Genomic DNA, 27187 nt, shown 5'->3' on the forward strand with positions numbered 1-27187 from the left:
GATTCCCGGGTCCCCCAGAGATGTTGTCACCACACCCCTGAGGTGATGCCACAGCTCCCCACCCCTGCTGACCTGGGAGCAGCTTCCTCCTGGCCATGGCTGCTGCCCGGTGGCTCTCGTACTCCACGAAGGCAAAGCCCCTGTTTTTGGTTTTATCGGCTGCGCTGGGGTAGACGATGACGTCCACCACGCCATCCGTGACCTTCTTCATCTCTGCCAGGATTTCCTCCCTCTTCTTGGTTTTGGGGATGCCCCCCACGAACAGGCGGCAGTTGTCCACGCTGGCACACACGCCCAGGAGCCTCCCGTTCCTGGAACAACGGAGCTGCTTCGTCAGGAGCCAGGAGCCAAGAGAGGGGAAGGTTAAAGCAAAGCCCCTCTTCTGTCCCAAAACACAAGGTCAGCTCTTCTTTGGGATATTTCAGCAGCCCCAGCCCAGGTCTATGTATTGTCACCAGTGGCTTGTGGCTTCTCACTCACCTCATGACTGAGGTTTTGGGGAAAGAAAATCCCTTGTCATGGAGTGGCACCATTTGAGGACTCACTGATGCCAACTTTTGTGCAGATCCCAAAATAAAAATTTCCGTAATTCACCTTTTTGGGGTCAAAGTATCTCTTATAGGCCTGGAGAAGTGCAAAATGTCTTTAGAGGAGTCCTTGGAACCACGGAAGGAAGTGGAGGAGGTGGATGAAGCCTGAGACCTAAGACCTTCCAAACTCTGCTACAAAGGACATCTCCAAGACCTCCATGTGCCTTGACCTGCTCAAAGCAGTTCACAACCCATCACTTTTTTTATTAAAAAAGCCATACAACTGCCAAAATGGTTTAACCCAAAAGCAAAGGCATCAACTCATCCCACTTTGAACTGGCAAAAAACATTCAGTGTGGTTGAAGTCCAACCAACACGTATTAATGGGCCCATCTGTTGTTGATTTCCTCATGTTTGTTCCCTCAAACATGAGGCATTTTTCTGTTTCTTTCTATTAGGAAATGTCACTATTTTGCCAATTGGTTTCCATCCTATTTCACCATTTTTTGCTATTGCTCCGTCTACCAGAACATATCTGCACAATCTGTCACGAGGGAGACTGTGAATAGAATAAATCAACAACAAACAACCTGAGGGGGACATAATAAACAGTTCTGGTTAGGGGAAAGTTAATTTGATTCAAAGCAGAACATTTTTTTCCCAATGTTCTGATAGATTTTGTTGTTGTTGTTGTTGTTTTTATTGTGGAGAAAAAATTTCCCGTGAAAGATGTTGGTTTTAATGAGCAGTGACTGCACAGGGAGGCAGGAGGAGATTTCCCCTCAAAACACAGGGATCTAAATAATCTTGCTTTGGACTGCCAGGAAAAATATCCTCTCCATGCCAAAATAGACCGATACATATGATTTAAAGTTGCTTTGAAGGTGTTTTGGCCCCGCTTACCTGATTTCATAATTATTGAGTGTCTTTATTGCATTCTTGGCCTCCTGTTTATTGGAGAAGGTCACAAAGGCGTAGCCCCTGTTGTTGCCATTGAAGTCCATCATCATCCTCATCTCATAGATTTTGCCAATCTGCCAAGTGAGAGAGATCTGTCAGCAAGGTGGGAGTGGTTAAAGACTGGAATTTTAAAGCCCATCCAGTTCCAGTTCCATGGGCAGGGACACCTTCCACTGACCAGACTGCTCCAAGTCCTGCCCAGCCTGGCTTTGGAATCAGCTCAGTTCAGCCCTGAAATCCAGCTCTGACCATCAGGGACCGATCAGCTGCCAGCAAGCCTCACCTTTTCACAGAGGGGGATAAGTTCATCCTCAAAGAGGTCTCGGGGCAGTTTCCCAATGAAGATCTCACAGCCTCTCTCTGGTGGAGGGCCATCCCAGCCCGGTGGTGGTCCCCCATATTTCCTCTGCCCGTTTTCCTGCCGTGGAGGAAAAGAAAAGAAAGGTTCAGCTATTGACTTTTAGGCATGGATCAAACCAGCCCTGTCTCTGGAATGACCCTTCTGCAGACACCCTGCTTCCCTTCAGCTCCTTGTGCATTCAGCAGGGATAAGGCAATGTCCCACTGCCAAAGCAGAAGTCCAAGTGCAGACAGTCAGGTACCTCCCTGGAAAATGGAAATCCTCCTGGCTCTGGCAGGGGAATCTCTGTGGGCTGTGTGCTACGTGTGGGCTGGGAAATGGAGAACTTGCAAAATGTATAACCTGTCTTGATTTTCATCCAGTCTGAGGATGACACCTGCCCACCCTTTCCTTTCCTTTCCTTTCCTTTCCTTTCCTTTCCTTTCCTTTCCTTTCCTTTCCTTTCCTTTCCTTTCCTTTCCTTTCCTTTCCTTTCCTTTCCTTTCCTTTCCTTTCCTTTCCTTTCCTTTCCTTTCCTTTCCTTTCCTTTCCTTTCCTTTCCTTTCCTTTCCTTTCCTTTCCTTTCCTTTCCTTTCCTTTCCTTTCCCTTTCCTTTCCTTTCCTTTCCTTTCCTCCCCCTACAGTGCTTCCCTACTCTCAGAGGAGCTGGGGCTTCAGGAATTTGTCCATTTTTGGATCCATGACCATTTATTTAGTCACTTCCCATTCTGGGATTATTCCAGGAAAGGGAATGCCTTGTGCAGCTGATTTAAGAGGAACATAAACAAACAGAGATCCTTACAAGAAAAACAGAATATACCACAAACCCTTTTAGTTTTCTCAAGTCTAGAACATGCCTTGAATTATCCACTCACATTCCTGTTTTTCCAATATTCTCAGCAGTGATGGAGTGCTGAGGACATTTGATTTTATGTCTGAGCTGGTGTGTGAGGGGGCACAGAAAGAAATAAACCTTTCCCTCAATTTGAAGTAGCTTTGTTTGTGGCTGGAAGGCAGCACCTCACTAAACCCTTTTTGACAAGGTGCCTGGAGGGAAAGTGGGCATCAGCCACTTGTCCAAGTGTGCACTGAGGAAGATGTTTGGCTGTATCCACAGACAGGCTGGGAGAAAAATCCCTAAGGAACAGGGAAATTAGGAGATGGGAGGAAAAAGATAAAATAGCAAGGTTGGAATGGAAAAGGAAAGGAGAGAGAAGAGGAAGAAGATGTGGAAGTGTGTGGGGGATTGGGAGCTGAAATCTGTGCTTTAGGAGTGAGCTTTGCAGACTGACAGTAGGGAAAACCAGGATAATTCCAAGGCCAGGTTGGATAGGGCTTGGATTAACCCAGGCCAGTGGAAAGTGTCCCTGCCCATGGCATGGGGCAGGAATGAGATGGGCTTTAAGGACCCTCCCAACCCCTCTGATTCTGAGAAAGCTACAGAAAATCTAAGATATACAGACGTCCCTTATCTTATGGGTCAGGTACAGCAGAAAGGGCACCAAACACAGCTGCTGGCCTGCTCCTGAAATGTGCTTTTCCCCAGGAATCTCAGCCTGTCCTTGGGGCTGTTGTGCCCTCTAGTGCCATGCAAAACAAGGCAAAGTCCATGGCCTCTACCTGCCTAAAATCCAGTGTTCCCAGTTCCTTCTTCCAGGATGCAAAGCCGGTGATGGCAATGCCCAGTGCTTTCCAAGGCTGAGCCTGTTTTGGTCATGGTAGCCAAGAAAGGCTTGCTCAGGTGGGTTTGAAAGTCATGCTCAGGCATCACCTGCCCTAACCATGGGAGGTTTGGATCTTGGAGACCTTGGAGCCTAAACTGGGAACAAACCTTGGAGCAGGTGAGGCACCTGCCTCCCATGCACCTGTGCAAGGATCTGCACCAGAGGTGATGTGCTGGACTTCCCACCTCATCCCTCTTCTGAAACTTTGCTCTGTGGGTTTTCTTTGGTTTTGAGACACCTATCCCGACTTTTCCCAACATTTAGCAGTGCTCAGGGTTGTCCTATTCCCACCTTTATTCTAATTTCCCATCAAGCAAGGAATTCCTTGAGGAATAACATCCTGCTTCGTGAAAAACAACGCAGTGATGATCAGCACGGATGTAAGAGAAAAACAGAACGAAAAAGAACAAGCAAGGAGTGATTCAGGAGCATGGATTGGCTGCTCACGCCCCCAGTGAAGCTTCAGGATGAAGCACAAAGGGATGGGACTGTGAATTCCTACCTGGATCAAATTATATCCCGTTCGCTGAATTAACGCACGGAGGGCGGCTTCTTTCTGTGTGCCGGTCAATCCATCCCCGGATTTGTGATTTGATTCCATTGGGAGTGATTATCAGCAAAAAATCAGGTTAATTAGGGGTGCTCACTGCAATCAAATTTAAGATAAATTAAATCAATTAATACAGCTGGGAGGAGAAAGTTCACCCTCCTGAGAAAGTTGACGGGGTCGCTCTTCCTAAATCATTTATTTCAGAGGTAAAACCAAAACAGAACAGCAGAGACCATGGAAAAAGCAGACATGTCCCCCTTGATGAATGGAAATAAATAGCATTTAAACCCACAGTCAGATCCTGGGGAGATGCAGAGGGAATTTGTAGCCTTTTGGTGGTGTCTCAGGAGGAAAAAATATTTAAGTGCCTAATCCTGCCCTGAGTACACAGCAATGAGTCCTTCAGGCAACCTTGTACCAGCCATGTCCAGCACTCTGTGAGAAACAGGGCCTAGACCCAGATTTGGCCTATTCTTATTTTGGAAAATAAAGAACACGTGAGAACTTCAGATCTTAGCTCATCTCAGGGCTGGAGCAACCTTGGGTTCAGACATTTTGATTCAGAGCTGCAGTTTTAGGTCGTGGTGATTCAAGACCTTTTGGTTTCGGTTGGGTTTGGGCTGAAAACATCATAAAACTGAAATCTGAATGTGACTTGGGCTGCACCCTGGGAAAAGGACATTTAAAACATGGATTCACTACTGGTGATTCCATGTTTTTCCTGAATGCTAAGCTTTGAGCTTTTCCAAAATCCATTTATGTGCTCCAGGCATAAAAACGGGGTCTGTAGGTGCAAGGCTGAGCTTGAAGCCTCAGGCTGATGCTGAACAGCAGGCAGAGCAAACCCAGTTCCCTCCTCAGGTCCTTGCAGCCAGACTTGGAAGCCAGTGGGACCAAGGACTCCATGCAGGAAAATGCTAAATTGTGTCATCCAGCATGGTTGTTATTGTCTAAAATTGCATTTTATCGTAGAAAGGTGGAGGCAAGGAAAGGTGGTGCCTGCCAGGCTTGCCTGGAGGGCCAAAAGGGGATGGGAGGGGTGGGCTGGGGGTGAGGGGGATGAGGCACCCAGGTGGGGATGCTGGGCAGAAGGGAAATCCAGAGCAGTGGGAAGGTGGAAGGAAGGTTTGCTGTGCCTGCACCCTGAGCTACTGCCAGATTTTCAGGAGGAGACCCTAAACAATCCCCCAGCCACTGCCAAATCTTTGGGAGGAGACCCTAAACAATCCCCCTGCACAGCAGTTCCTTGGTGCACATAAGGTGAGCACTGCATGTAAAGAAATGCAAGTAAAGAAGTGCAATCTATCTGGTTACAGCTGATTTCCTGAGCCTGTCATGATTCTGCAGAAATGACAGGAAAAGTCTTTTCCGCTCAGCTTTTAACACCAACTTCTTTTTTATCAGCTGCTTTTGCTGTTCCCTGAGGGAGGAGCCAATGTTTGAGGTAGCCCTCTTTGGTTATGGCCAATACCTGCCCTGTGTTCCTATGCCTTTGTACCCTGGAAGACAACAGCTGCATTCAATTTAAAATGGATTATTCCCAGCACCAAAAATGGGGCACAAGCCCAGGAATTTGGAGGATCTCAGTCTCCTGTCACTTGGGCTCTGCCACACTGAGATCCAGAGCCTGTGACTCAAACACTTGCACATAGAGGCACCTCAGTAATGCCAGATTTTGGAGCTATTTAATGCAGAGGTTGGTGAGGCTCTTCTGATTTTATTTTATTTTTTCCTGTGCTCCCAGGTTTTCCAGTGTTTTAATTACTACCAACGTGTAGAGACTGGGACATGGCTTATCCAATGCAACAGCTTTCTCTCGTCTCTAATTCCCAAATGAATGTTTTCTGCAGCAGCTGGAGCCCAGTTACTGGCTTGTTTTGCCCTTCTGAGGGCAGCAACAAAACCCTGCTGATGTGTGTGGTGTCTGTGCCTGCTGCCTCCTCCCGAGCTGGCGTTCAGCAGGCACGGGGCAGGATTAGCACACTGCTGTGCAAAAACCACTTGGAGCCTTTCCCAGGCTGCTGCAGAAAGAGAAAGTGAGCGTTAAAAAAAAAAAAAAAAAGAAAAAAGAAACAAACCCCAGAAAAACCAGCTGGTTGCATCCTCCCCTGCCTGGGCAGAGACACCCCATATCCACCCTATAGGGGATAGCTGTTGCACTGGCCCGTTACATTCTGCTTTTGGAGCATCCTGGCTTCATCAGGGAATTGAGGGATCAAATTGCAGCTCTCGGTGGGTCTCTCTTAGCCCTGAAAGTTGCACTTGAGCGCTGCCGGGCTGGATGCCTGCAGGGCTGCTGCTTGGGATGCTCTTGCACTGGATCCTTTAAGGGCACGCATCCTCTCCTGCAGGGAGGAGGGATTTCCAGGAAGGTCTCTCTCCCTCCTGGGGATGATTTCACGCTGAGCAGTGAGCACCAGCCTCGGGGCTGCCGGATGGATGGGAACAGAGCATCTCCCTGGCTGATGCCTTTCCAGCAGCAGCAATATCCCTCTCTGTCTTCTGCCTTATTAGATAAGACAGCTGAGCTCTTCTGGGCTCTTCTCGTAAGGCACCCTGCAAGGATTCCAGCTCTAGACCAGCATGTCTAGACACTGGTGCACTCCAGGATATGCTGAAGCAATCCACTTGGAATTAGGGAGCCGGAGCATTCAAGGTTGCAATGAAGTGTTAACCACAGCCTGCTGCAAAACCCGGGCTCTGGGGGGTTCCTAACAAAGCTCTGGCTTTAATCTGCGCCTGGTGCTTCCACACATCGCTGCCTTTGGAGAAAAACCCAGCCTGACCCATGGAAACAACCGTGACCCATGGAAGGGGCAGGATGCCCATCCTCAGGGATGCCCTAACTCACCTGGAGCTGGTCCTGCTGGAGGGGGTCCAGCTGGAGAGCCCCACGCCAGGGTAGCACCGGCCCCTGCAAGTGCCCACTCCTGATCCCAAAGGAACCTGCATCCCCCACTCCCGATCCCAAAGGAACCTGCATCCCCCACTCCCGATCCCAAAGGAACCTGCATCCCCCACTCCCGATCCCAAAGGAACCTGCATCCCCCACTCCCGATCCCAAAGGAACCTGCATCCCCCACTCCCGATCCCAAAGGAACCTGCATCTCCCACTCCCGATCCCAAAGGAACCTGCATCCCCCACTCCCGATCCCAAAGGAACCTGCATCCCCCACTCCCGATCCCAAAGGAACCTGCATCTCCCACTCCCGATCCCAAAGGAACCTGCATCCCCCACTCCCGATCCCAAAGGAACCTGCATCTCCCACTCCCGATCCCAAAGGAACCTGCATCCCCCACTCCCGATCCCAAAGGAACCTGCATCTCCCACTCCCGATCCCAAAGGAACCTGCATCCCCCACTCCCGATCCAACACTGGACTGCACTCTCAGGGCTGACCACACCTGTGGACAACCCGGGTATGGCTTGGTGGCCCCACTCGGAGCATCCAACTCACACCTACTAATTACCAGCCCAACATTCACAGCTAATTGATCATTCACAGCTAATTGATAAGCTAGAGAGCTTTCCCCCATTAGTGGAGCTTCTCCTGGACGGAAACAGCAAACCCCTCTTTTCTTTGAGGTATAAATCCCAACCCAGCAAATCCCAAGCTCAGGAAAACAGGCTTTCCACCCTGCAGTTTTCCAAGCACTTCTTCTCTCCCTCCTTCCTTCCTGCCTCCCTTGAGCCAAGGACATCTCAACTCTTTTTTGGACAGGGCACTTTTCCACCTCTGCCACCCAAGGGTTCATCTCGTGGAATCACAGAATCTTTTAAGTTGGAAAAGCCCTCTGAGATCATCGAGTCCAACCATTAACCCACCACCAAATGACATCCCCAGTGCCACATCCATGTGTCCATCAGTGCATCCACACAACTTCCAGGATACAAGTCACAGGGGGATGTTTTATTTCTGAAACTTGTGGAATTCCAGCCCTTTCCCCTTATTGCAGGCACCAGCCCCAGTCCTTGCAGCAGTGCCAGTGTGCTGGCATATTTTTTTTACTTTAAGGGAGGAGAATTCCTGTCACCCAAAGGAAACATGATTACTTTCTCTCCTTCTTTGTTCCCTGAGCCAGGAATCAATTAGCAAATCCACCCTCACAGAGGAAACCCCCCTTCTGTGGCTCCTGATGGAAAATGTGAATGACTGCAGCAAATTCAGGCAGTGCTTTCAGCTCTACTTTAAAAAAGAATCAACCCAGCCACACTTAATAGAAATAATAGTTCTGGAATTCAACCAGTTTTGGGGATTTGCCCTTAAAATGGATTATCATTCACAAGGGCCACCACGTGAAAAAGAAAAGGAAAAAAAAATGGAGAAGGGGAAGTTGCATTTTGTTCAGAAGTTTAAATTGAAATTAACAACTTTGGAAGTCCATATTTCCTATTTCATCCTCATTTGTGATGAAATTTTGACAATAGCACCAATTTATCATGGTCACAGCATCAAGAAAAGGAAGGTTCTGCTTTTACATTCTATCAGAGTATCACTGGCTCTGATTTTCCTCTCTCCACTGTTGTTTATTTTAGGTTTCTGCTGAAATTCTCATGTGCCAAGGCAAGAAAAGGTCCCTTTATACCTTGCAAGCCCACATCAACAAGAAACAAACCTATTATGGCACTGCCTCTCCATGACTACTACATGTGGCTCCCTCACACCTACTACAGCACATCCTCTGGCTTTGCTCCATCCCTCCAGGAGCAAGATGAATCCAAAAGCTTTTACCCCAAACATTGTGGAAAATTTTGTTTCACTTCTGGGTTATTTGGAAAAGGAGGAGTCTCCTCAGCCAAGGGATGTCTCCCATGCTGGGATTTTTGCTGAGGTGGTGTGGGGGGGGGCAGAGCCTGCCCCTGTGCAGGCTTTTTGGGGAAGCTGGCTCCAGGTTCCATGAAGGAGATAACAAACCCATGTTTATCCCACAGGATCAGACCTGACTGTGCTGAGCCACTTGGACACATCTAATTAAGGTCATTTTGTTTGGTATCCCCTCAGTGCAACTGCTCCTCCTGAAGAATAACAACCTTTGGAGAGACTGATAATGATATTCACCCTTTGCCCTAATAACCCAAATAGGTCACTAGAGAAACTTTTCCTCTAGGTTATCAATGTTTTGGGTTTTTTTCCCCCCTCTCTCCAGGCTCCAAGTCATATATATTTCTTTCCGTACATCCATAAACACCAAGAATTTTTCATTTTCTTCCCCAAAAGGGGAAGTCTTGTGAGCTGCCCCAGCTCCTCGCTGGGGTGACACCGAGGGACGGAGTCCGATTGAGCAACGCCGCACGAGGCTTTCATCCCTTGGCTTCCCAGGGTGGGGGTTGTTCTCCAGCTCTGGTGGCTCCACACAAAGTGGGAACTTGCAGACATTTGCAGGAAAACAGGGCAAATTCAGAGCAGCACGGAGGTGCTGCAGCACATGAGCCTGGAGAAAGCATTTCATTTTGCTCGGGCATCAGCTTCTCCTTTTGGAATCCCTTTCCTCTCGGGCACAGCTTTTGCAGCTCTGTTGCCAAATGCACACAAAATGCCCCAAAAAAGCCACTCTGTGATGCTGAGCCCAGCATCCTTCTCTAGTGTTTATTTGTATCCCCACTTTGGAACCATCCTTCCTTCCCTGCCTGCTCCCACCCAAAACTACTGTTCCAGCAAGGGAAAGAGCTTGGGAGGAGCATTCTGTGCTGGGCAGAAACTATCCCAGCTAAATGGAAGGGATTAGGGGAAACTGAGGGGGTTTTAGGAGCAGTGATTGCCTTGGCTAGGGAGGCTGATCTCTGGCAAAGAGAAGGAGGGACACCAAGTCGGCTGGAAAGATCTCTAATGATTAAGCCTCGGAAAGTTGCGCTTTAACAAATCCAGAGCGAATTATGGCAGGGAAAATCCCTCCTCCCCGTCCGCCTTGTCTGGCCTCGCTTTTCATGCATGGAGGAAAAGCAGAAAACCCCTTCTTCCCACGGCTTTGCCAGGTAAAAACCACACCGAGGCCCCGAGGAGCCCTTCTGTGGCCACGCTGCTCATCCCAACTCAACACCAGTGGTGTGGGGCTGTGTGGGGGTGGCCAGGGGGTCCCGTCCCCCCCATCCAGCCCTGCTGGAGCAGAGCAGCTCTGGGGTGTGAGTCTGATGCTGTGGGGTGGGAAGGGAGGCTCCCGATGGAGCTGCTCCTCGCCAACCCCACCAGCAGCCTCCATTTGCACAGCCACCCCTTCCCACACCCCCAAAGCTCCCAGCAGCTGCCTACCTGAGCGATTTGGGAGCTGGCCCCCCCGGCAAAGAGGTCTCCTGGCTTGTGGGGAGTTTGCGACGTGTCACTGCGGTTATTCCCTAATCATCATATCAAACTCCAAAGGTTCAGCAGCCCCGGGCTGCTTTACAGTCCCATGAGTTAAACGTTAACCTGCCCTATCTGCCAGCTCCCCGCAGGCCTTTGACCAGATAGCTGTCTCAGACAGCAGCACCAACCCAGCTTTTCCTAAATAAATGCAGGGCACCACAGGCAGAGCCCAGTTTAGGGGCTGGGGTCACGCTCACACCACTTTGCTCCATGCCGAGACCTTTCCCACCTGATCCGTCCCCAGCTCTTCCCAGCAGAGATGGGACACAGCCCTATTGTAAATGCAGGCAAACCCAACGGGAAGAAATGACCGTGTCTGACTCAGTTCACAAGGCTGAATGATTTCTTTATTATAACTATGCTAAAATACATCAATATACTATACAAGAGGAGGATACTAAAACTACACACTACTTTCTCTGACTCTAACACAACTCATGACTCTCTCAGGAGAGTCCAGCCCCAGGTGTGTTGGATTGGCCACCAGGCTCAAACAATCCTCACCAGAATCCAACCAAGCAATCACCCCAGGTAAACAATTCTCCAAATACATTCCACATAGGAAAAACAAGGAGCAGAAATAGAAATTGTTTTCTCTCTCATTTCTCCTCAGAGGGAGAGAAATGTGCTTGCCACACGGCCCTATGACATTCTTGGGCTTTATAGGTTTGGGTTGGCTGGAGGATGGTGGCAGGAGTGAGAGATCCCTTTTGGTGGAGAAATTCCTCTTGGTGGCCTAAGCAAAGCTGTTGGTCTGCAGAAATTGCTACAGAAACGTTATCCAAGCAAAGGTTCACAGTGAGGAAAGTCAGTGCAGGTTTTGGGGAGGCTTTCTTGCACCCAGAAAAAGCTGTGAGTAAATCCAGCAGCCACAAATCTCTGCAAGGGGTGGCTTCCAACCTCTCAGCATCCCAATACTATATTTGACCTGAGGCCATAGGAAAAAGCTTCCAAAATTAATTAATAACACTAAGATTACGAGTATGTAATTTAAATAAGAGTATATAAAATGACAAAGTAAAAAACTTAAAGTTTGAATTTTTCAGTATAACAGTATACATAAAACAAAAAAAAAAAAAAATAAAACAATAATTAATTATAAAACAATAAATATATTGTTTTAGATATATACATTATATTTATATAATATATATAATAAATATAATAAATATATTTATAATATAACTTATTATAAAACAATAACTAATTATTCTTCTTCACCTTCTTCTCCATAAGTTTAAGTAATATTACCTAATTAGTTAAAAAAAGTCCAATTACAAACTCCAAATAATTAAGTATCATAATTCATACTTAATTAAAAATTAAGTATTAAGTTAAAAATAAAAATTATGCAAGTATAATTTCTTAATTAAATAGTTTAACCTTAAACAACATTATAAAAAATAGTAAGCAATTTAATACATCATTAATAAAATACTAGAAAACTCGCACCTTGTAAAACTATAATATGAATAAAAATATTAAACACCTAAATCTAAACACAAAATATCATCTCAAATACTTTAATTCCAACCATAACAAAAACCAAAAAACAACAAAAACAAACAAACATTTAGTGGTCCTTGTGCCACATCTGCTGATGCAACAGCTGAATTGAATGTTTGGCTCTTTCCAAAATCTTTCTGGAGCCTCACAGGAATGAAGTGGAGTACCAAGGTACTTTAGCAGAGTGATTTCATGGAATCATAAAATTATAAAGTTTGGAAAAGACCTTTATGACCATCGAGTCTAACCAGCAGCAACACCGTGCTCCCCACTGAGCCATTTTTCTCATGTGATGTGCAAGTTTAGGATCCCAGCTGGATTATTAAAACCCGTCCCTGGAATAATTATTAAAAATTATAAAAAATAATTATTAAAATGATTAAAATCCATCCCTGGAACTGCATCCTGCTGTGGCTGTCTCTGAGCTCAGAGCTGGGGCATGGTTTGCCATCCCAGAGCTGACCCCCAGCACACGGATGCAGTCCTGGGCTTCATTTGCAGCCCTGTTAAATGAAGTGTTTATAATTAGGTGCTGCTGACGCCTCAGGTTTGGAAAAGTGCCATCCCTGTGTTTGCTCAGCTTTGAAAGCACGAGGTGGCCCCGATGGGGGAGGTGGCAGCACCTGGATGTGTCCATCCAGGAGAGCAGCATCTCAGCCTTCCTCCCTCCTCACCGGGGTGCAGCTCCCATGTCCCGGCCCGAACACGGGATTGCTCCCTAGGAACCATCTGCCCTCTGCTATCCACCTCTCTGCAGCATTTAGGGGTTCAAGTGCAGGTTTTGGAGCATACTTAAATAAGATAAAACCCCAAATAAGCCCTTCCCAAGCAGTTACGAGCATCTTTCCCTGAGCACACTTTGGGATCTGCTGCTTCTCCTGATTTCCCAGGCAGAGCTTGGGAGTGAGGGGCAGATGTCGTGAGGATTTGTGAAAGAATTTGGAATGAGCTAGAGATGAGACTTCTGAGTTTTTTTAGATAATGTAATTTATTTTTTAATTTAAAAATTAAAAATAGGTAAGAAATACATAGGTAAGAAAGGTGAGTTCAATTAATCTTATATAAATTATATAAAATTCAGCTCCCCTTATATGATTTTATATGAATATGAATTATACGATTCAGAGATTTCTAGTTACAAAACTTAAAAAAAATTTAACTAATAAAACACTATCAACAAAAATACTTATATTTTTGATATAATCTTTAAAATATTAAATATTAAATATTTAATCTTATTGACTCATGTTACAATATAAACCCTTTTAGTTAATTATGTTATAATGCACAAACTTACAATACTGTATTGTAAAACTCTAGCCTTTCTTCTATTTAGTTTAACATGCTTTGATTTTAAACTAGCAATGTACGTTCTCATTTCTAATGCTTAGTTTAGAAGTATTTTCTAAAATTTAAGATCAAATAATGTGTTTAATCCTAAGTTTTAACTTACAAACCCAAAGTTCTAAAAATCCTCTATATTTTGGATTCTAACAAGATAAGACAATTGATTTTTTTCTTGTCAAAGGGATTTTTCTGTCTTTAGCACACCATCCTCTCCTGTCCTAAGGGACTCTGGGACACTGAATTTCAGAGTGAAGGCCCCAGTGTGCCCCTGAGCACTGCAGACTGCACAGAGAAATGAGCTGAAATAATTCAGTAATCAATTAAATGTTTTTGCCCTGGAATTGTGACAATGGGAGGAGCAAACCAGCTCAATAAAATCAAGTGTCACACACCTTCATGGGCCCAGCACTAAAAAGAGCAACGAAAAGTCTCTCTGGGGGAAATGTGAGGTGGTACCTGAGCGCAGGTAAAGGGACTCTGACGATGTGTCAGCAAGAGGGGATGAAATGCAGGTGGCCATGGCATGGAAATGGGGAAGTTTGGGATGGAAAACCCCATTTTGGGGTAGAAACCAGCTGTGGATTGACCCACAGGCGTTAGGGTGTCTTGGGCTGTGGGTTAAAGGTTGGGCAGTTTTCTTTATGTCTCCCACAACCAATCCCCCTCCAGGAGATATCTGCTGTTCATGGGTCATTAATTATTAATTATCTTCTGTTCATGGGCCAGTGAGTGTCCCTGCATGGCTGAGAAAATTCCATCATCCCATGGGGAGATGCTCTGCCCAGGGGAGGAGCCAAACATTCCTACCTGGATATAATCTGAGACATGGAGCAGCACAGCAGCCTTTGCCCCCTGCATTCCCAGAGGAGCAGCTTTCTTCCCCCTGCATTCCCAGAGGAGCAGCTTTCTTCCCCCTGCATTCCCAGAGGAGCCCAGGCCCATCTCCCCCAGCCCTGGAGCTCCAGAGGAAAACTCCCCCCTTGTGCAGGATCCTGCTCCAGCAGAAGCACAGCTGGCAGTGCAGGAGGGCTGAGCCACCATTCAATGACCCACAGGGTGTTAGGTTGGATTCTGACTTTGTCAGTGGTTTCTTTTTGTACTATTGCATTTGTATGTTTAATTTTTCTAGAAAAGAACCGTTATTCCTATTCCCATATGTGCTTAAGAGCCCGTAAACTTCAAAATTATAATAACTGGGAGGTGTTTGCATTCTCTATTTCAAGGGAGGCTCCTGCCTTCCTTAGCAGACACCTGTCTTTCAAACCAAGACAGAAGGAAGCATGACAACACACATGGACATGGAAAGCCCCTCTGATGCCAGAAAGGTTGGAATTTCAGCACCATTTTTTGAGGTTGTGCAGGAAGGGCAGCTGTGATGCTTTCCTTCCCTGTCTTCCCCTCTATGCCACATATTTTGCTCAGAAGAGGAGAAGTAATCAAGAGAGGAGATGTGATTTGTGCTCATGTTTCCTTGAAAGCCTCTCAAGAAGCAGAGTGGAGCTGTAGAACATGATTGTTTCCTTCTCCACAATCACAGCAGCAGTGGGCTGCCTCCTCCAGGGCTTTCCTCAGCCTGCCAGGTGGGATGAGGGAAAAGCACTTCCAGCTCAGGAAAAATGACACCTGAGTGGATTTTGTGTTATTTATTTACTGCCACAAACCCCCTAATGGGAGCTTGATCCTCCAGCTTTCCCTGGAGATGCTGTACAAAGTTTTCCAGGATGTCCAGCAAAGGATTTATGGCAAATCTCTGGCTGTGCCAAGCCCTGCTGGGGATCAGCAGCTCTCCTTTAATGTGGCAATGAAGCCAATAAAAATATCCTTGGTGTCAGGAGGAGCAGGATCAGAGCCCAGCGTCGGAAAAAAGATGAAAATGGTGCTGTTCAGAGCATCTCCTGAGTGCTGTGTTTGCTGTGCTTGGTGGAGATGCTCTGGTCAGACAGACCCTGCTGTGATCCAGGCATGTGGATGCTCTGGTTGGTGACATTCCCACTGCAGGGACTGCTGGAAGTTAGGGAAGAAATGGGATGTTGCAAAAAAACTTTGAGTTTTCCAAAGTCTACAGATTTAGAGGGATGTGTGTCAGTTATTGGGGAGGGTTTTGTGTGTGTACAAAGAGAGGTTGTTAAACACCACTGCAGCTCATTATAGCTCTCTAAACATCACAGTTCTCCCTTTCTCCCTGAATAAATCTGCATGCTGCAATGCCACTGTGCTCTGTAATTAGGAACAATTCAATTGAAGTCTTATTGCTTTCCAAAAACAACCCTTTGCTTCAGCAGCCTGACTCATACCCTGCTAGAGAGCTGCTGCTAGGCTGAAAAGGAATTTATAGTGGAGTAAACAGCCTGTGTGTGTTGGTATTTAGAGATATGAAAACCACTAATATCCAAAACTGATATTAGCCAAAAAAAAAAAAAAAAAATTAAAATGGACACGAGGTTTCTGCAGCCCTTTCCCTCAAGCTTGGGACTCTCCAGACTTTTGAGTTGCCAGTTTTTTTCTTGTTGTGGCTGTAGTTCTGCCCAAAGGGGGCCGGATTGTGCTGCTGCCAAAGAAAACAGAATTAATTATAAAAGTTCTGTGTGCCTGTGGCTTCAAGATAAATCTCTGGTCATAAGTACTCCTTTGATTTAGGATAGTTTGATATGACCTGTGTTTGTGTAAGGCTGATGTTGGGATATGGATCAAATTTTGGCACTCTGCTGCTCCATAAATGACTTTTGTAAAGCTGTGGTTACAACTCCTTCAGTCTCAGGTGTTTCTCCAGCACCTGATAACAACAGTATGAACAGTGGGTGTGCAATGCCAGCCTGAATAATCACAGCACAGGAACAGGGTCCTGCACCTGCACATAGGAAAGTGGGAGTCAGCAAGCTCAGGAAATGCCCTCATTCCCCATTTCCCTGATCAGTATTGGCTCCTAAAATCCGTGTCCAAAAATAATTGCAAAGAAGTAATTTCAAGCTGGAGCTGGTGGCAACGGTGCTCCTGCAAATGTGTTTGACACGAGGAGTGTTTGAATCTTGTCCCTGCTGGTGTGTCCTCCCCTTTGGCAAAAATTGTTCAGAAGGCATCATCAGACCCAAATACTTAGGAAGATTAATTGGAAGTCACATTCCAGTATTTTTAGTTCTGCTGAACAATTTCCCAACCTGCTTCCTGACCTCTGTCCGTGCAGTTTCTTGATATTGAGATTGTGACCTCCACCTGGTCTTAGGGAAAAGCGGGGGAATCCTGGGCCTAGAAATACCAGGTACTTTAGAAATAAGTTGTAAATTTATAAAACAAAGTCCTCCTGTTAAGTGTGAAGTGTGAAGGCAATCCTTGAAGTCACAGGTGCTAAGATTTATCTACTGCAGCTTAAAAAAGGAAATCTTTTATGCAAAATGTTATAGAACCCCAGACTGGTTTGGGTTGGAAGGGACACTAAAGCTCATCTTCTTCCATGGGCAGGGACACCTTCCACTCTCACAGGCTGCTCAAGCCCCATCCAGCTGGCCCTGGGCACTTCCAGCTCTTATTTCTCCTTTAAGTGCATTCAAAAAAACCAGAATGTTCTGATAGTAATGGTTTACACTGAACAGAAGTGAAAAGCAGTAATTGGATTTACTGCACAAATCACTGACAGTAAGTCCTCTAATGCTGTTAGGGCTCCTTAAAATCATAGACTTAAACCTCTCTCCCAGCTGAAACCAAAGCTCCCAAGGCAAATAATTACACTTAAAGGCCAGATGTGGTGATTTTGCAGCACCTTTTTGTGGCTTCTGCGTGTGCAAGAGAAAAGCCTTGGGTTTTTTCCTTTTTCTTTCTGTTTCAGTACAGATAAATGGGATAGGAAAGACAAGGACTTGCACAGGTATTTGTTTGTTCTGGAAGGACACCCTGCACGAGGGTGGCACGAACTCAGTGTGCCCCAGCCTGGCTGGCTGCCTACAGCATAAATCCCAATATATCCTAATAGATCTATTTAATATATCCTGGACAGGGAGGGCTGCTGGGGAGGAGGAAACCCCCAGTGGTTGGGTGCAGGTGTAAAGAAAATGGGGTCAAGGCCACTGGTCCAGTTTGTTTGTGGGGCAAAGGGGGAGGTAGGAAAAGTGGTATTGATCTGGGGATATGAGGGCACTGATAAGAAAAAATTTGCATGAAGAACTGGGCAAGTCTGGGCAGGAAAGATAGACAGGGATGAGGCTTTACTTTTATATATAAATGTGCTTTTAACAAAATTTAAAAGGTGTTGTTGGGCCTTGCAGATTTTTTCCTCTGTTGGGAGATCAGGGAGGAAAATGAGATTTTTCCAAGCAGCAGGCTGGGACTTGTAAGCCAGTCCTAACCACTAAGCTGAGTCTTTTACCTCTTCTCAGCTTTGGCCACCTGGGGAGTCAAGAGCAAATAGTTTGTGACTTGTTTCCTGCCATGTAGCTTTTGCTTTTTTCCACTTGTGCTTTTCATCAAAGTACATTTCATACCTCCTGTGTCAGCCTGGTGGATGTAGGCATTTGTAGATTATTTGGAATGTTTCCCACTTCACTCTCTCAGGGTACTTGTGTGCTCGTGACTCACTTTCTCATGTGTAATAACGCCCTTCTGCAAAATGGTTCTGCAGCACATTGAATTCAGGTGTGTTTTATCATCTGGGATGGCAGAAAAGCACGTGGGACATCTTACTGTCATTAAGGCATCAAAGTTTATAAAACTGGTACAGAACTTTTACAAGGGATTCAGGGAAGAAATAATGGCTGGGATAGGCTTTGATATCCTGAGTGGGCTTTGCAAGTCCCTGGTTTATGAATTCATTGAGAAATTGAATCCCAGGATGGTTTGGGATGGAAGGGGCCTTAAAGCCCATCCAGTTCCACCCCTGCTGTGGGCAGGGACACCTTCCACTGTCCCAAGATGCTCCAAGCCCTGTCCAACCTGGACTTGGACACTTCCAGGGATCCAGGGGCAGCCCCAGCTGCTCTGGGCACCCTGTGCCAGGGCCTGCCCACCCTGCCAGGGAACAATTCCTTCCCAGAATCTGATATAAACCTGCTCTCTGCCACTTTAAAGCCATTTGTTGTCCTGTCACTCCATGCCCTTGGCAGAAGTCCCTGTCCCTGACTTTCCCTGGGGCAGGAAAAGCAAGTCAGGGTTGACTCTGTCCTCCCTCAGGCAGAGGTGCCTGGAGAACACCAGGAACGTGTGCCCTGTCCCAAATCACCTTAGGGATGAAGTGTGGGAAGGTGGCTGTGGGAAACTGCAAAAGGAATTTAAAAAGGCTCCTGTGACCTGAAGAACCTCGAGAAACAACCAGAGGGTGCTGAGCATTCCTGGGAAAGCAAAGTCCTGAGCTGGGAATGGGTGCCCAGCTCCTCCAGCTTGTAGGTGCGGGAAGAAATTACTCCCCTGCACAAATTGCAGGGGTGCCAAAGTGCCCCACTGCCCCCCTAAATACAGACAGCTCGTGGTGGAGACTTCCACATCTCTGCTCCAGCAGCCTCAAAGTGCTCAGAACCCAAAATAGTGCTGGCAAAGGGCCGGGTTTCCTAAAATATTTTCCTAAGCCTTGTTCTTTTTGCTGTCTCCTTTGCCTTTGGGTGGCTGGGTGGTCTCGGCTGGGTTTGGGTTTGCTCATGGGTGGCCTTGAGCTGGAAGGGTCGGGGTTGTCGTGGCAGGGGCTGGTGCAGAGCTGGGTTTTGGGGCAGGGGACCTTGCTGGAGCCTGGCTCAGAAGCTCATTCCTCCTTCAGGAGGCTACCAAAAGTAGCTCAGGCTGGAATCATGAGGCTTGGCCCCTCTGCCTGGGCTAAACGTGAACTTCCCTGAGGGTTTGGGTTTGGATCCAGGCAGCAAAATCCCCCTCTTGGAGTTCAAGGGGGCTGCCAAGCTGTCCTAAATTCAGGTGGGTGGTGGGGCTGGATCTCCCCACATGAGGCCAAATGTGAACAAAAAAGGGTCTGTGATGCAGGGCAGTGGTGTTTGGTTTGGTGTGTGTGACTCCTAACCACAAACAGAGTCAATATTTAATAGAAGAGAATGGAAAAATAGTAAAAATAGTACCTTAAGCAGAGCTGTGTCACTTCAACATAGGTGTGAGGGATATCTTTTGTCAAGTGTTCATTTTATTTTTACTATTTTTAAATGAATCTGGGACCCTGGCAGTTTTTGGGGTGTTGCAGTTTGCTGCTCCAGAGGAGCTCTGCCAGCACCGTCCTCCAAGCTGCCTGCAGAGAGAGGGATGGGGAGTGCTCTCAAATTTTGAGTGAATGTCTTTAAACAAACCCTTTCCAGCTGTGGCCAGACTTGAACCTTCAGATGTTTCTATGTCTGCTGAAAATGGTGTTTCTTCAAATAAAAACTCACAGAGCAGAATCCCAGATGGGTTTGGGTGGGAAGGGGCCTTAAATCCCATCCAGTGCCATGGGCAGGGACACCTCCCACTGTCCCAGGCTGCTCCAAGCCCTGTCCAGCCTGGCCTTGGGCACTTCCACAGTCCAGGGGCAGCCACAGCTGCTCTGGGCACCCTGTGCCAGGGCCTGCCCACCCTCCCAGGGAACAATTCCTTCCCTCTTTCAGACAAGCTCTGGGGTGGGTGGTGTTGGAGGCACCTTCTCCCTTCTGAGTGATCCTTGCTCTTCCCATCCCATCAGATTCCTGCTGTGGATGGAGTGGCTTGGGATTGCCTTGCTGGCCAAACTAAACTCTATAAAAACACCATCCAAGGTTCCCTGGCCTCCCTTGCTGTGCGCAGTGCCATTGTCCTGGGCTTGACTTGCCCTGATGTTCTGTCATTGCTTCCAGAGAGTTCCAGCTCTGGCAAGGTGTCACTTTTCCACTGGGAGAAGTGGCTTCTCGGGCAGCTCCAGCCCAGCTTTCTGCTGAAGCTGTCTCAGAGGAGATGTCCACCCTTCCTGGCAAACCTTGCTAGCAGCACCTAGGTCATATTCTGCTTTTATTTCCTCTGAAAGCAGCCAAACTTCTCCCAAAGCTTCGTGCAGCTGGAAATTGCTGAAGCCTCTCCAGCACCCAGCAACAAATTACAACTGTGAGATAACACACAGCCCTGGCCATTGGCTGGAAATGGCACATTCTAAATATTTTAATTGCTGATTTGTATGTTTAGGAGGAAAAAAAAAAAACCTTCAGATGCTGTGCAATGCATGTATAAATTCTGAATTGTAAATAAATATCCTCCCTGGGAGCTCAGATTTTTTTGGGAGTTTATCAAGCAGCAAGGTTTAAATAGGTATACATTCAGCTGGAATAGAAAGCTATCAGAATATCTATTTTTTGATTTTGGAGTGGGATGGGGCTCCCTGAGCTGGGCAGGCCTCTCCTAATGTTGGTGTCCATGAAAATTGAGAATTGAGAGCATCCAAAGCTACTTCTGGAAGAGAGGGGAGCCAACTTGCATGGAGCAAACTGAAGGTTTTGTCCCATTCAAGAGCCAATTCTGTTGTGAGAAGGTCACAGATGAGCCAAAGCTGCTTCCCCAGCCTTGGAAGAGAATTCCTGCTGCCCAAAGTTTGGGTTTTTGGACAAGGATGCTGTGTTCCCAAGGAGGATGGCTGGTACCTGTGGGATTGCTCAAATAACTCTGAAAAGATCAAATGAGGATGCACCCAGTGTTTCTTCCCAGGCTTCAGACTGAGACAGATGTGACAGAACTTCTCATGCAGGAGAAAAATAAAAATATCTATTTAAAATGGCAAGAATCCAGTTAGAACAGGAAAAATGCATGGCACAGACCCAAAGCCAGGTTGGACTCTGCTTTGTGCATCTTGGAAATTGCTTTTCACAGGTCCTGAACTCAGTGCAGAGGTTTTGTCCCCAGCCTTGAGCAAGGCTGGCTGTAAAACCCCTCCAGGTGAGCTGCCAGCAGCTTTTCCAGGAACACCAGGCTTTAGGAGCAGCTCTGCCTATGGGAATGAGCTTGGGAAGGCAGGAAAACAAAGCCCTAAAAAAATACAGCTGGCTCAGTCACCTCAGTGCTTCCTTTCTTCATCAAGACAGCTTTACCTGGGTGGCAGACAGGGACTCTGAAGAGCAACTCTCCCTCTTTTCCCTCTCCAAAGTGATGGAATTGTCCCTGAGCTGGTGGATAAGGCGGTTCCTGGGAGCAGAGTGTGCTCACCGGGCTCTTCCCAGGCTCCAATATGGGCAGCAGGTGATGCAGAAAATGCTCCAGTGCAGAGCAAACCAAGCAGAGGAGAAATATTAATTTAGATTTTTCTGAAAGGCAGCTGGTTTTGTTGGTTTTGCTCACTGGGTTATGCAGATGCTCCCTTGGTGTCAGGAGCTGGTGCTCTCAGCTGTGACAGAAGGTATAAAAAAGGTCATAAATACAGCTTTGACTTCTGGTAAAAAGTAATAAAATCCCCCCCAAAAGACAGACAAAACTGCTTCTAAACCCAGCTTGCAGCAATTTCATGCTCTATATATGCAAAAGGTTTCAGTAGCAGTTCAGTAGCATCGAGAATTCTTCATTTTTCACTGTAAATATTTCCTAGACTAAAAAGAAAACTCCAAACAATTCCCCAAATGTGTGTAGCCCTGATGGATTTGTACCTCCTGAGATTAATTTAATTATTTTTCACCTGAAATACTTCAGGTTTTACGGCCACAATTAATGTTGACTGAACTTTTAAGTTCTAACTTTCCTGGTATCTTTGCAAATCTGTGGGGTTTTCATTATTTCTCCTCCTCCCAAGACAGTATTAACAGAATGGGGTGTCATTGCTTAGTGAAAAAGGATTTAATAATGAAAATTCTGTTTTTAAGGAGCCTAATCCTGAACACCTGTGTTGGGAGAGTTTGCAGCAGCTGAGAATCACCTCTGAATGGTTTCTCTGCTCCATAGCTTCCAAAAGCAAAAGTCATGGAAGCTGAATGTTGCTTGGGATCTTAAACTGAAAATGCATTTAGAAAGAAGAAGTCCTTAAGGGAATCGAGGTAAAAATAGCTGCCAAACAAGTCAAAATTGAAGAGGAAAAGAACATTGATATTCAGAATATTCATTTCTCACAGAGCCTGATGTTAACAGCTCTGCTGGGAAATTACATTATTGTTGTTAAAATACTGTGGAAATCCAAATAAAGGCTGGGAAGCTACAGGATGTTCTTGGGAGGATGCAAGCTTTGCTGGAAGAAAATGAAATAAACAGTTCAGCTCCAACACCTAAATATTGATATAAAGATGTAAAAGTCGAGGAGGCTTCACAGACCAGCACGTGATGGGGATGTCCCAGGGCACTGGGCAGGCTTGGAAAGTCAAATATTCTCCATCCCTGTGAAGCAGTTGGAGTTCATGTGGTGCTCTAGAAAAGCAGGATGTGAGCCAAGGAATGAAGGAATAACAACCCAAATAATGGAGTTACTGACAGGGCTGGGCAGGAGCTGGGCTGCAGCAGCACAGAGAGGATTGGGGATGAAAAATAACCTCACTGATGAGTGAGAAGGGCCCTGGAAGAGCAGCCCTGAGCAGGGGGGATCCTGTTGGAACCCCAGCCTGGTTCAGGGGCTCCGTGTGGTGGAAAAGTCTCTCCTCCAGCCCGAGCTGTTTTTCGGTCTCAAGGCAGTTTATTGCAAGTTATCTAAAAGATTTTCTTCTGGGGTTGCTGTGGTTTGCTCAGAGCTCAGGCAGAGGCACACACACACCCTGACATCCTCTCTGACCCCGACTGCTTCTTCTCTCCCCACCAGGGCTGCTGCTGTATTTATATGGTACATTACGTGTTACATGGTTACAGTTTTCCCCAATGCCTATTACCTATATTAAATGGTGCTTTTCTATCTTTTATATGGTACATTACGTGTTACATGTTTGCAGTTTTCCCCCAATGCCTATTACCTATATTAAATGGTGCCTTTCTACTCTAAACCAATCTGTGAGTACCAACATCACCAAGAACTTGGAAGTAAGGAAGAAGAAAGAGGAGGAACAGGACTGGCCTACATTCCTCCATCTTAAAACTTCTGACCCCCATGTACAAAGTAAAAACCTCCTGTACAGGTGTTAAAACCCCCTTGTACAATACTAAAAAATTCTTCCCTCTACTTTCTAACTACTTCTACTATAATATCTAAGCTTTTGTGACTTCTTGTTCTCCCTGCAAGGTTGGTAAATCATTCCATGGCCCAAACTCAAAATCACAGCTGTTTCCAGCTGCCTGCCAGGGTCTCAAATGCTTCTGACCGGGGCCTGGAACCTCCAAAAATGTCTGAGGGACATGTTGAGTTCCGACAGATCCCCATCCTCAGGCTGCTGCTCCCAGAGCCCTTTCCCAGTGCTTCCAGCTGGGATGGCTGGGAGAGGGCAGCACAAGGTGATGGCACCTGCTGCCACTTAGGGAAAGCGGCTCCTGAGGGCAATTTGGGGTCAGAACAGCACAGGGAAAGAACCACTTGTGGGAAAATGTCCCTGGAGCTCACAGCTGAGCGGGGAGATCACTCAGGGCTGACATTCCCATAGGGATCCATGGAGCCGCTGCAGGCCCAGGCCCAGCTCGCTCTGGAGTTACTCCTGCTCCAGGTTCCCTTTACAGCAAACTGGAATGGGGGCCTTTTCAATATTTGACTTTTCCCACTGCTTTGTCACCCTCCTGATTTTCCAGAGCTGCTTTTGTCACGTCAAGAGTTTCTCGCTGATGGTTCCGTCACCTCCAAGCTCTGCATCCAAAGGCAGGACACGAGGATGGAAAATTGGGCTCTACCTCAAATCCCGCAGCCCCAAACACCCCCATCACAGCCAGGCTGCTCTTGGAGCTGATCCCAAAGAAATTTGAAGGGTGCTGAGGAGGAGCAGCCTTTAGTGGCACTGCCTTCCCAAGATAACCATCAGTTGTCAGCCAATTTTGGCACAGGGCACGACAGCGAGGAGCAGGAAGCTTTTTAGATTGGTCATGGGTGAGATGCTGAGCATTTTCCAGGAGCATTTCTGTCTGGGAATAGCCAGTGGGAGGCTGAATGGATTTGTGGCTGGCCAGGTGGCTGCCACAGCTATGCTGTGCTGCTGGATGCCACCCCCTGTCACCGCTGCCATCAGGGGCAGAAGGGGTGGCAGGGCTTTGTTCCATGGCTGCAGAGGGGAAATGCTCTGGGGAATGAGTTTCCCTGAAAGGTGGAAGCATTTTTATTATTGATTTACGACTGTCTAAACTTTGAAATATATATATTTAAAATGTATTATATATATATATATATATATATATATATACATTAATATGTATATATACATATATTTGTACTTACAACTAATATATATGTATATACATATATGTATGTTTATAAATGTGTAATAAAAATGTGTAAAATGCATTAAAATGTGTAATAATAAATGCCTATTTAAAAAACCACAGAGACAGTTCAGGAAAGCCTTTGCCTAGATTTGTAATAAGATCAAGTGATGGAATATTACAAAAAAGGAAGTATTTACAATGCAATCTTCTGTTTACAAGTCTGGCAGAAAGTGACTTTTTTTTTTTTTAATGGAGTTATGGCAAAACTCTCAGTTTTTGTTCACGTTCACCATTTTTCAGCACTCACCCCATGCTGAGTGGGAGGGAGGATACAGCCTTAAGAACTACAAATAAAGAGTGGGAAATTCTTCTGGGATAGCAGACAGGGAGAAAAAACCCAGCAGGAATTCAGGCGTAGATGTTGAGAGCATCTAAATTTGGATGCTGGATTTTTGCAGCCCCAACAGGTCCTGCTTGTGCAGTTTATTTTTTTCCCCCTCTTTATTAAAAAGAAAACTCTTTGTAGTCCGTGGCTGGAGTGTCCAGCTGTGGAAGTGCCTGCAAAGGGGAGAGTTAATAATATTTATCTAAAACATGCCAGAGCCCACGTGGAGTCTGGGGGATTGGGCTGGATAAAAGCAGGATGAAATCCCTGCTATCCTGGGAGTCGCTGGAGGGGCTTTTTTTTTTTTGTTTTCCCACCAGTCTCTGATGCTGTGGAGCAGTTGTGGTGAGAGCATGGATGTGATGCTACCCCTGTAGCCAAAGGAGTATTTTTAGCTTCCTCATTTTCCTTAAGGAAAATGACATCCTGCTTGCAACATTTGGGGGGATTATTTTAATTTATATTAATGGGGAAGAAGTTGAATCTGTGGGGCCATTTCCAGAGCAGTGTCATAAGCAGCAGTGAGGAAAAAAAAAATGTCAAGAAGAAAGAGGAAGACACAAGGAAATATTTCCAGGTTATTGCTTCAAGAAAAATATTTAATGTGGCATATTGCAGTATTTTATATAATCATAGAATGGTTTGGGCTGGAAGGAACCTTAAAGCTCATCCCATGCCATGGGCAGGGACAGCTTCCACTATCCCAGGTGCTCCAAGCCCTGTCCAGCCTGGCCTTGGGCACTTCCAAGGATCCCTAGGGGACCCCCAGCTCTCCCAGCGTGGCTGCAGAGCAGAGGGGCTCTGTCAACTCTTGAAATTTCACAAGCAAAAAAATCCTAGATTTGGGAGATTGGAATAATTTCCTCTGACTTGCTGCAGGTGCAGTGTCATTGTGCCGGAAGGTTTTTGGGTTGGAATTAATAGCAGAGAGGGAATTCAACCCAGTTTCCCCAGTGGGGTTAGAACTGGATGATCTTTAAGGTCTCCCATCCAACCCAAACCATTCTGGGGTTCTGTGGAATTGCCTGAGCAGCATCACCCAGAGCTTTTTGTTCTCCAGAGGAGCAGTGGATCCTTGCACACTTCAGCAGCTGCAGGGTGTGTAGGACACATCCTCACACTGCTCCTGCCCCAAACCAACCCCAAATAATCCTGTGGCAGCAAAAAAATCCTGTGACGAGCTCAGAAGGAGCTCAGCACACCGCCTGCTCCATGGCATCATCTCCAAAGGGACTGGGAAAACTGATTGCTTAATACAAATATCTTTGTTCCCATTTAGGTACTTAGTCTGTGGTGAGAGGGCTCATATCTGTTAGTAAATTAGACACTGAGGAGGTGACACAGTTTATTAAATTACCCAGCAAAACAGGGACTAAATTGATCACCGAAGAAGGAAACAGCACAAAATTAATCCTTCCTTTTTGTGGAGCCTTAAAATGCCCTCCCACTGAAATCTTCTGTGTCCATAAGGCAGCTCCATGCCCTGGGAAGCTGCCATGAAACTTCAGCTGATGTTAAGAGACTGGGGGGAAAATATAGGTTCAGACCTCTCCCACTATTGAAGTAAGTCACAAATACAAGAATATTTTCTTTTTTAACACGGTGGGGATTACTGCCTTCCTCCAGCTCCCCCAACCCACGCAGGGCTGTGACCTCGAGTCCACTCTGCTGCTGGAGAGGCTCTTTGCTTGCAAAAGCGAGCTTGAAAGGGAGAATGGTGGGGGTTGCAGAGGTGGAGTAAAAGGCAGGGTATTGATTTTATAAAAATCCAGCATCACCTTTGATACTCTGTTAAAGTTACACCAAGGGAGAGCTGGCACGGCTTCCAGCGGGGTAATTCCGGCCCCAGCCTGAGTAATGTCTGCGTGCCTGGGGCTGGCAGAGAGAGCGAGCCGGGACGAGAAACGATGCCCTGGCTTCAATAGCTGGCACATTTCACATATCTGCTGGCTGTAAACTGTTTTCTGTGGTGCCTCATAACGGGGAAGCCGCGGGGAGCCAGCAGAACGAGCCCTGGCTGAACCCGAGGGGTTATTTCCAGCCGCGCTTCGCGTTTGGCCTGCTCTGGATGTGCGGAATCGCGGCTGGGGATGTTCACCCTCCGCCGGGAGGTGTGGGGAGGGACGGGCTCAATCCTTCAGGACACTCTGGCATCCTTTCCTTATGCGTGGCATCGTGCCTTTTCCTTGGATAAACTCGCGGGGCCTCACTGGGCAGGTTCAAAGCTAAAAACGTGCGCTAATGAAAGGCACCAAGAATGAGGGGATGCAAGGCGCTTCCCAGCA

At 46.6% G+C, this 27187-nt stretch overlaps 1 protein-coding gene across 2 annotated transcripts in view; it reads right to left on the minus strand.

Moving 5' to 3' along the window:
* The window catches only part of A1CF (APOBEC1 complementation factor), a 28621-nt gene extending 18156 nt beyond the window's left edge, over window positions 1–10465 (minus strand). For both annotated transcript variants that reach the window (XM_021537073.3, XM_085583978.1), the window contains exons 1-5: window positions 10352–10465; window positions 4057–4200; window positions 1774–1908; window positions 1434–1564; window positions 73–311 (exon numbers count right to left, since the gene is read on the minus strand). In XM_021537073.3, the coding sequence (XP_021392748.3) occupies window positions 73–311; window positions 1434–1564; window positions 1774–1908; window positions 4057–4155 (604 nt within the window). In that variant the 5' untranslated portion in view covers window positions 4156–4200; window positions 10352–10465. The remainder of the gene's footprint in view (window positions 1–72; window positions 312–1433; window positions 1565–1773; window positions 1909–4056; window positions 4201–10351) is intronic.
* Between the last annotated feature and the right edge of the window lie 16722 nt (window positions 10466–27187).

The sequence above is a fragment of the Lonchura striata genome, chromosome 6 (assembly GCF_050655825.1).
Source record: "Lonchura striata isolate lonStrDom1 chromosome 6, ASM5065582v1, whole genome shotgun sequence".
In the NCBI taxonomy this organism is placed as follows: Eukaryota; Metazoa; Chordata; class Aves; order Passeriformes; family Estrildidae; genus Lonchura; species Lonchura striata.